The 10,956-nt window shown below is 39.4% G+C and overlaps 1 protein-coding gene across 1 annotated transcript in view; it reads right to left on the minus strand.

The window, feature by feature from the left end:
• Positions 1-10,956, minus strand: part of LOC123980270 (SCO-spondin-like) — a 114,966-nt gene that overhangs the window by 9,835 nt on the left and 94,175 nt on the right. Inside the window, exons 79-80 of the mRNA XM_046064590.1 lie at positions 7,106-7,314; positions 6,034-6,129 (exon numbers count right to left, since the gene is read on the minus strand). Of these exons, the coding sequence (XP_045920546.1) occupies positions 6,034-6,129; positions 7,106-7,314 (305 nt within the window). The remainder of the gene's footprint in view (positions 1-6,033; positions 6,130-7,105; positions 7,315-10,956) is intronic.

Raw genomic sequence — 10,956 nt, forward strand, 5'->3', positions numbered from 1 at the left:
CAAAACAAACTAAAGTCTATCCAGATGAAGCTCAATATTAAACCGGAATATTTAAAATAGCTAGAACATCAAATACAGTAGATCTACAATAGCATAATCTAGCAAGACTAAGACTCTACAGCTCTGTGAGGCATTCTGTATTGCTTTCAGATAGAAACTTCTGTACTTTAATAGCTCCTGTGTTTCAGCAGGGTTTCTGCTCATGTTCAAAACTTTCTGCACATTCAGAATCTCTCCCACATATCATAACTCAATCTGTGTTTTCTGAATAACATTAGGAGATAAGAATAAAATCGCAATCTAATGAGAATGAAGTCATAATATTTTAACAAAATCTACCTGCCCCTCTGATGTGCATTACCCTGTATTATTGTGTCTAAAGGGGATAACCTTTAGATCGTCTGACAGACACAAAGCCCATCTGGGACTGTACTGGATGACACAAGTGCACTGCTCTTCATCAGAGGTAGAAAACTGAAACACTTGTGATCAGACATAAATTTCACAAGCCTACACATCCACATAAATGTTAACTTTAGCACCTCTGATAAAGTGCAGCTCACAGTCTCTTCAGAGGGAAGAACCCTGGAGCAGAGACAGTGAAACAGAGCAATAGTGTCTTTTAGCAATGAGGACAGAGACAGCAAAGAGAGCGACAAGGGTCTGTGTCGTGGTCAGGGGTGTCATGTTATTCTCTCGCTATTTTGCAGCGAACGGTTATCTGTTTGTGCAATTTTAGTTTAGCATATAGCATGCTAACATTAGCTAATTAGCACTAAACACAACGCACAGCTGAGGCTGATGGGAATGTCAGGAGTTTTGCTGGTGTTTGGTCAAAAGTCAAAGACAAATCAAAAATTTGACCTGTATCACCTGCTGTGCTCAACCCAGGCTGCGAAAAACACTGCATAGTTATAAGAGATTCTGTAACTGTAACCTGTTTTTCACTTACAGAGCACAACCATGTAATGTGCAATGCCATTAATGACAGCTTATTAACTACTGTAAGTCAACATGTCCCGCAGACTCTCAAACCCAGTGTAAGATTATAACTACTGTACATAAAACTGTAACGTTACATGATCAACAATCAACCTGTAACCTATTGGCAGCCAGCAGGACGTACATGACTACATTAATTGACCACCACAAGTTTGGCAAGTAAACGAACATAACGAACGAGTTAACCTCCCGTAGGTCGTAGCTAAAGCAAGAAGCAGTCTTGCTAAAGCAAGCTAACGTTAGATGGCCAATGCTTAGCTAAACATGTTTACTAACCTCGGGTTACTAATCTATTTTACGTTCAGCGCTTCTTTGTTTGGCTCTTGTTGTATGAAGTTGTAAATCCAAAGTTTATGATGAATGGCATTGCAGATGCCGGTGTTTCTTGTCCTCTCACGCGTGGCTGCATGGGAAAAACAGCACGCTCATCAGACGTTTCCTAAAAATAAACATTGTTCCCGAGTCCCGCACCCAGAGTCTGAAGTCACTATGTGTGCAACTTAAGACTCGAGTCTGAAACTAGAGTCCCCACCTCTGGATGGTGCTAGATGAAAAGTTACAATTACTGTTGGGGGAACATGAATATAGTAATCCATCCAATAGAGACATTTGATTAAAAACTACTTATCATGGTGGTGCTAGAGGAAAAGCCAGGAGATCACCAAAGTCACTAGAATTAATCCTCATGTTCATCCTCATTAATCCACTAGTTGTAGAGCTATTTATAGACCAAAGAGGTGGGCTGACCAACGCTGTCATCCTAGGAGCCTTGCTGCTAGTATGGCTAAAAACCAAAACAGTATAAAAAATATCAGGACATACCAGTAAAAAACTGAAATAAAGACTATTTACATCAGTGTCCCAGTCCTCACACTCGGTAGACTATCTACTTTGTGGAGCTCACAGTGCAAACAACCTCTCTTTTTATAGTCCTGGATGTCAGCAGAATTTTACCCTGTCTCTTACACAATGGTGTGTTAAAAATATGTCAACGAGGAGGCAGTTGACTTTTCTACTGTGACTTTTCTCAACTTCTCTCAGACATTTTTTTTTTATGAAGTAAAATTTTTTATGAAGTTTGTTAGTGGGTAGTCTTTTTTTAATGGGTTAGGGAACCCAAATTACAAAAAGTGATGATAGAATTATAATGAACTAACCTTTTAAAGGTTCAGTATGTAAGATTTAGTGGCATCTAGGTTGTGTATTGGAACCATCTGTCCAGTCTCCCTAATTGTCCCTGCCTCCTAACCTTTCAAAGAGCGCAGGACAGCTATGGTGGCTGACAACAGCACAAACGATGTCTCTTCTGAGACAGCAGAGAGTGGCCAGTCAAAAAATGAGGTTTCGTTAGGTATATTTGTTAAGAAATTATATTTACTTAAACAGTAAAACTATATGTTATTGTGACTTGGCCACTGACATAACATGGAAAATGTAACTCTGTCACTATTTCTGCACCACAGTCCATTATAAACCATACATTAGATAAAGTTTATACAAACATTGACAAGGGAATCATTCATCAGTCTGTGATTATGGACCCTTGCCAAAACTGCCTGCCAGCAATAATCTGGCCCGTTGCCAGATTATGGTGCTTTGATAGCGGCAAAAAATCTAAACAAATAAATACTTTGATAGCAGTAGCGAAATAGATCTCAGTCATGACTGCAATATTTACTCACATAATCACTTCCTCTTTAGTGGGGATCTCTGGTACTGCCCTAGAATGGTTTTCATCCTACCGGTCAAATAGGAAGTTTTGCGTGTCTGTAAACAACTATGTCTCCTCATTCTGTCCAGTTAAATATGGTGTGCCTCAGGGGTCGGTCTTAGGACCCATATTGTTTTCCTTGTATCTGCTTCCCCTTGGACATATTATCCATAAACATGGTATTTCTTTTCAAATTTATGCTGATGACACACAAATGTACTTGCCCGTCAGATCCACAGACCCTGGAATGCTGAGTTCACTTACCGACTGCCTTTGTGAAGTTAAAAAATGGATGTCAAATAATTTCCTCCAGCTGAACTCAAACAAGAAAACAGAAATCCTGGTCATCAGGTCCCAGCAGATGGCAAAACAAATACTGCCATCTGCTGGTTCCCTAGTAAATCACATTAAGCCTGTTGCAAAGAACCTTGGTGTTTGGTTTGATAGTAATTTAAATTTCGAGCAGCACACCACAAAGCTTGTTCAATCATGTTTTTATCAACTTAGAAATATAGCAAAAATTCGATCTGTGTTAACTTTTAAGGACACCAAGATCTCATCATGCCTGGATTATTGCAACAGCCTTTTCACTTGCTTAACCCAAAAATCTACTGATCAACTCCAGACTGTCCAGAACTCAGCTGCCAGGCTTTCAACCAGAACAAAGAAATATGACCACATTACCCCTGTGTTAGCTTCACTACACTGGCTCCCAGTATGTTTTAGAATTGACTTTAAAATTCTATTGATCACTTTTAAAGCTCTTCATCGCCTCTCGCCTCGTTATATTTCTGACCTTTTAGTCCCATACACACCAGCACATACCTTGAGATCCTCGGGCAGAGGTCTGCTGTCTGTTCCAGAGTCTCGACTGAAAACTAAAGGGGACAGAGCGTTTGCGTTTTATTTTATCCTATTTTACTTATTTTATATTTATCTAAAACGTGTATTTTAGTCTTTTCAATGTTTTATTGAATATTGTATTGTTTTTGTATTATTGTCTTTTGGGTATTATTGTCTTTACACTTGTTAAAGCACTTTGTAACTTGTTTTTGAAAAGTGCTTTACAAATAAAGATTATTATTATTATTATTTAGTGGATTTGCCTACAAAATAAAAGCATGAGAAGTCTGTTAACTATAATTCAATATTTGGAGCTGGACTGAACTTTTACTTTGAAAAATTCTGAACGACATTAAAAGAGTCTGTAGCCTGCTTGACACACCTCTGAAAGAGCCGTCAGAAAACATGATTCCCCTAAATGTCCTCTGCCTGAAGATACTGGGGAAATGAAAAAGCGTCCTTAGGTTGATTGATGTGACTCAAACACTGAAACAAAAACAGTTCAGCACATGTTGTGATCTTAGAAATTGTCACTGCAGAATCCATTTGTTGAAGAGAGAAAAAAAGAATTGTCTCAAGGTGAGATCGAACCCTCATCCCCTGGTATGTGAGTCTTGGGCATTACCAAGAGCTAACCGAATAACGTGAGTCAATGTAAGTCAATATTATGGCTATTCTCATACACCATCTAATGGTTGAAAATATTGCTCCGGTGCAAAACGTATTTGCAGTCCCCTGCAGTATATTATTACAACTTCTTCTTCTAACGTACGTATTCAATATAGTGATGAGTGTCTATACTGCCTGAATTCTACCAGGAAGGCCTCAGAACAGTAAATAACTTTGCACCTCTATAACACGAGACAGGTCTCGTGTTATAGAGGAGAGTCAAAAGTAGCAAAGAAAAACACCCGCACACTATCTAACTAGCAAAAAATATATATTTACATAACGTTTCAGTACTACACCTTCATCAGGCAAATGCCTGAAGGGCCCATCATCATTAATGACATGCACTGGTACCCGTTATCCCTCATATATGACAGTGTAATTAGTTACTGAGACGTTTACGGCCAACAGAGACGCTGTGTGACCTGTACTAGCCTGCGGTAGCAGTGGTGGTGGAATGTTTGTTTGGATGCATTATGCACACACCTGCTGAAGACCAAATAACGGGGACTACAAATGCAGCTTTATCAGAACCTACATCATGGTGAAATCTGAAATTTAGTACTGAAACTTTGTACTTTATAAAAATCATTATTATTGTACATACACAGCTGTTAACCCAACCTTGCCGACAATCCTCATACAGAGTAATGAGGAGTCTGAAGTAGACAATGCTTAGTATTAAGGTGTTATAAAAATCTCTGTGCAAGAGCTGCACAGCACAGATTGGCTGTGAGAGAGATCTACCTTGCAAAGATGGGGAAACAGAAACAGTTATTATAGTTCATATGCTCCTCCACTAAATAACAGACAACATGACAAAACTCAGCACATAGCCAAGAAGATAAGCCAGTAAAGGTTGATGGTCACTGACATCTACAAAGCATCAACTGTGATTTAATTTAAAAGGCCATGACATCCGAATTTAACATTAAAATATGTGACACAAGATCTCCGAATGGGTTATTTTTAAAAGTTCCTCACAACAACTCCGACCTAGAAAAGACAGGTTTCCAGTGCTTTGCACCTTGCTACTGTAATGTATGGCAAAACAAACTGAAGTTAGAGACACTATCCTCTAAGGGAATTCACAGTTCTACTTGTTACTATTTTTAACAAAATGTGTGATTGTTTTATATAACGCACTATAAGTAATGACTTTTTTGGTGACTTGGTGAATTTTCATGTTGTCGTATTGCATACTGAATATGTACAGTACATGTAACTTGTTCTTGGGTCTCTCTTGCTAAAGAGAGCTTGATCTCTTGGCTAACTGAATGAATAAAGCATAACTAAATAACTAACTTAAGGCTGGGCAAAATGGTGATATACAGTATGGTATACTATGAAACAACAGAGATTTGTCAACTGGTTAAGATTGTGTTATACAGTTTCTACTGAGTAGCTATTCCTCTTACATATCTAGGTGTATGAGGCCATTATGACAAAGGCAGTGTTAAGGCAATATTTACAGGATTTCAACCTTAATTCAATCAAGTTCCTTGATTTTTTATTTAGAATTACAGAAAAACAGACATTCCCATTAAGTTATTTAATGTATAAATAGTTTCTCAACTGTTGATTTCCCAAAAATTATCATCAACAATACACAGTACATTAATACTGCAATGTAAAATAACATATTTTGTCAATTTAACCACCACTAGTGCCTCTGAATATAGGATCTTGGAAAGAAGTGTTTAGAAACCTACGATTAATAGACTAAAGCCAGGTGCTTGTCAATTAACATATCAAATTCTGTTGTTCTGATGTCAGTTTAGCCCTGAATGTCAGTGTGTGCTTCTCACCTCATCACAGTGGAGCGGTGGACATCTTAACTGGCACCATTTTCTCCCGTTAACACAGCGACATGAAAGGCAGCCCTCCTCCCACTCTGATCCTGCCTGGCTCACGCACACAAAAACACACAATTGGTCATAGCTTAGGATCTATTCCATCAGTTAATCCACTAAAGCTCTGGCTGCACCCTTGTGCATAATTTCGATTATAGAGGCTCGTTATGATGCTGTAATTATGACACGTAATACAGAGTACACTGTGTGTACTGTGTGTGTGTTTTAGCTTTGGGAATCATTAATAGTACTCAGTTTTTACCCATACAAAACCACTCACTAGGGAGTGCCGTTGTGGCTCACACTGAGCCATTTGGCATAATAGTCATGAGGTAGTTGATTAAAACACCATAGATAGTCTTTATGGACACAATTCATCACTAGCTGAAAGACACAGAAAGAGAAACAGAGAAGACAGGTGTAAAGAAAGAGACAGGAAGAATGGCTGATGAGGAGTAGATGGAGGGAAATAAAGAATGGTGAAGACTGAATGAGAAAAGGGATGGAGAAAGTGAGAGACTGAACACAAATCCTGTAAAGGAAGCAGAGGAAGGACTAGTGAGATAAAGCAGAGCTACGAGAGAGGAAAAGAAAGAAAGAAAGAAAGAGAGATTGAAAGAGAGAGAAAGACCTGAAGAAACATCAATGGGGGGTTGACCTCTTGTCAGTGTATGATTCATTCTTATAATCCTATAATATCTCCACCATAAATAATTCCTGGCAGGCTTACCCAGTTGAAGTCCAAGTGCTGGCTTTCTACAGCACTTCCTACATAATTGATGAGGCTGATGGCTGTAGAGGTATTTGGTGTAATGTGGCCCGCAGTACATGTCACTCATCTTCTAATAGGCCCTTCTTTATGAGTTAATACCACAATGGGAGTAAATGGGAGGGAACATAAACACCACGCTAATGGTAAGGTTCAGACACATGCCACAATGAGGCAGGGAAAATGGGTGCAAGCTGTCGAGTTAGCTGAGCAGCAGATGCCTGTTTACTTTCAGTGTATGTGTGTGAGTTAGAGTACCTCCCGCAGGATGCCCTGGTCATGGCAAGGGCAGAGGGCGGGGATGACACACATCCCTCCCATATTTCTGTAAAACCCCTCTTGACACACACAGCCCTCAGCGGAGTTGCTGCAGTTGAAGGGAGAGGAGTAAATGTCTTGGCAGCTCCTCTCACACAGCAGGACCTCCTCTGACATGCTCCTCCTCCACTGCTCCCCGACAGGACACGCTGCGAAGGAGAGTGGTAGGGGGGAGAAGAAAATAGAAAGAGAAGGGAAGATGAGACAGGAAGATGGTAGGATGGAGAGGGGAAATTGAGTAAGTCAAGACAATTTAATGTTGAATTGGTGGGAGAATAGAAGTACATGAAATGAAAAGGCAGTGTTGACAGAAAATGAGTGCATTTTGAAGGTACAGTATTAATTAGCTGGACAGTTCAATGTTTTTCACCCTTGCTGTAGCATACAAAACGGGCGGCACGGTGGAGCAGTGGTTAGCGAGGGAGCAAGAAGGTTGTGGGTTTGCATGTTCTCCCCGTGTCTGCGTGGGTTTTCTCCAGGTGCTCCGGCTTCCCCCCACCGTCTAAAGACATGTGGCCTAGGTTAATTGGTGACCCTAAATTGTCCTTAGGTGTGAGTGTGACTGGTTGTTTGTCTATGTGTGGCCAAGCAATGGGTTGGCGACCTGTCCAGGGTGTACCCCACCTTTTGCCCGATGTCAGCTGGGATTGGCTCCAGCCCCCCGCGACCCTGTACGCAGGATAAGCAGTTGACGATGGATGGATGGATAGTTAATAACATGTAACACCAAATGACCATTCGCTAAATGCCTCCTCCTGAGTTTGGATGTCGATCCTTTTATATCAGCAGGAAATGTTGGGATCAGAAACATCGATACTTTAGTATCGATCCGCACATCACTAACTTGCACTGTCAACTAGTGGTGACAATATGCATTTTCCACACCCTGTGCTGAGGTGATGTAGGCACCACACTAGAGTACATCCACATGGAGCTGCGATGTTATCACCCCACAGAAGCATGTGCAGCTGTTTCTTTCCCCCATGAGGTCAAATCTAGACAGTAGTGTGATTTTTTTTAGCCTTTTGAAAGCAAAAGAGCAAGAGAGTGAGGAATGGATTAAACAGTGTATTTATCTGCTGATCTACTCTAACATAAGCTGCAATTGTTAGCTTGTCTAGCTAACTAGCTTAGTACCTGATTTTACAGTGACTGAATTACTTTCAAAACCAAGGAGCATATCATCAGCAACAAGTAAAAGTTCTGTTCACAACTAACACATCCACTCTGTAGTATTTCCCTACTGACTGAAAGTCAGGATGCTTTCAAAGTTTAGACTATTGTCAGCAGCTCTGTCCCACTTTGAATTGAATTTGGGGAAGTTTACGCTCCAGCAACCCAAGCCAGCTCAGTCAATATTGTTACAATTACCAAACACCTCACTAAGTCCTCATCCTAAACGTCCTTCCTCTTGTACCCTGAAAGTGAAAACATAGGCTATTGTTTGAAAATACAAATAAGTATGTAAGCAGCCACAACAGCGTTATCTTTTAATGAAATTAAAGACTCTGATCTTACATTTGTCCTCATCATACTAGGACTAACTATCTATAGAGCATGGTCTAAAGTGCATGGCGCATGTACATTAGGGTGTGTCCACTTCTGCTAGTTAAAGTGTACAAAATGTGGGTGCAAAGAAGGTGCATGATGCAAAGGAGTTGTATGCAGACATAAATTATGCAAAACACCTGAATAATTTATGTCTAAACAACACAAATAATGCACATGTAAATATCTGCAACATTGTTCTTTCTCTGCAAATAGTTGTATTATTTTTCTCTATTATTTTTATTATTTTTATATAACTTGCATCATCTATTCCATATTTATATATTTCTACATTTATTTATGTGACCGTGTAGCACCTCATCACCAAAGCAAATTTCTCATATGTGTAAAACACTATTTGGCAATAAAGCTCCTTTTGATTCTGATTCTTCTGATAACATCAATTAATACAAAAGTTTGATGCAGAACTGCAGCAGAGAGAGAGAGAGCTCCTGTGGACGAGCGAGATAGAGTGAGCAAGTATGACTTCAGTGTCAAGGTGATATAAAACTTAGATCATGAAGCCTAATGTAACTCTACAATTCTGTGGTTTATCAGTGAAGTGTGTGACCCATACCACAGACTGGAGTCTCTGAAGGGGCTATATGTAGTTTTTCAATTAAAATTCACTTATTAAACACTTTTTTACTGTGTCTTTGTCAACGGGCTGTAACCTCACTTAGAAATTAAGCCCCCGCCTGTTTTCTCTGTTGATTGGAACAGCCACTATTCTGCTTTTTATGTGAAGTAATGGAGTCAGTTCTGCAGCAGTATAAATAAAAAAAAACCCAAAACAGAATTGACTGAAAAAAATAGATAAACTAACAAAACTAACTAAACAAAAAATAGGATTATATCCTTCTGTTTAAGCCTTACCTATTATGTTTCCCTGAACATTATAGAAGGTACAATATTTGTAGGCCGCAACATTGGCTCATGTTACATAACGTTAGCTCCCCAGCTAATGCCGACTAATTGCTAAGGTTATCTGGTGCTAAATACTATAGTTGTATTGCGTTCCACATTACTTCACCAGCTAACGCAAACCATATTACTATCCTGTGTACCACCAGTATTATGTCAAAGTGTTGATTTTAGCCTGCAAAAAATGATGTAACGATACAAAGCAAATGAGGAGCGATTTGTTTATACTAGCCTATAGTGATGTGACCCACATTATATACAACACTTCAACAAAACGGTGACAACACAGTGGAACGCCCATTCACTACGGTAATGTTACTTACTGCAGTCTAACTGTTATAAAGTGTGGCAACAATCTCATTTATTATATTCTGTCCAGCTCACTAACCGTTTTGTTATCGTCCAGTACATTTAGCTCTGCTCACATTGCTGAGCCTCCAGTGAAAGATCAAAAAATAATGATAGGCCTAGTTACTGAAAAGCGATGACCAAACGCAAACATTTCAAGTCGGCTAATTGCAGTCAATATAACGTTATCATGTAATATGACTAACGTTGCAGTGGGAGTTTACCTGAGTTTCCAGCATGTTGTGTGAAGCTTTGTGTGTGTTGCATTTTGCTCGCTCATAAGTTCGAACATGCGTATGAGCATACCTGGTTGCAAACTAAAAACCGCAACGTGGTAGTTTTTCTGTTTTTGGTTTTTTGTTGATGTTTTTTATCTGCCCCAAGCGCCCCTCCCCGTTCTCTTGCAGGTTTTGTTGCTTTCTGCAATTGGTGTTTTCCTCTGCTATTTCCTCTGCGGTTTCAAAAAATTAAACAGCACCGCTAATGGCTGCTAAACACTACATATTGCCCCTTTAAAAGTGGTGGACAGATAGATCTGTATTATAAGGACAATGTCATCAAATGTTTCTAACATTTTCTATCAGATTTTACTGCTGATTCTATACTTGAGTATTTATTTCCCGATGACCATTGAAAGTGCAGTTATGGCTCTTTCCCCATTCATTTAGATAGGGGCCCGAAAACTCTGATTATTGGCAGCTCCACTTTGAGAAATGTTAAGTTAGTGAAATGGAAAAACTGTATTTATTGGCATAGTTGAATAAAAACAGTTAAGTAAATAGAACTGATATACCGCGAGCCTCCATAACCATCGTTTCATCCTTCTCGCCCATGCAAAAGACCATGGAAAAATGGGCGAATGGCAACAAGCGCTAGAGGTAATGTAACATGTGAGATCATTAATATTTATGCCCCCAAAATTTACATATATACCTGCCCACTTGTAAGAGAAGAAGTCATACAAGCTCATT

Source organism: Micropterus dolomieu, linkage group LG01, assembly GCF_021292245.1.
Source record: "Micropterus dolomieu isolate WLL.071019.BEF.003 ecotype Adirondacks linkage group LG01, ASM2129224v1, whole genome shotgun sequence".
NCBI classification, from domain to species: domain Eukaryota; kingdom Metazoa; phylum Chordata; class Actinopteri; order Centrarchiformes; family Centrarchidae; genus Micropterus; species Micropterus dolomieu.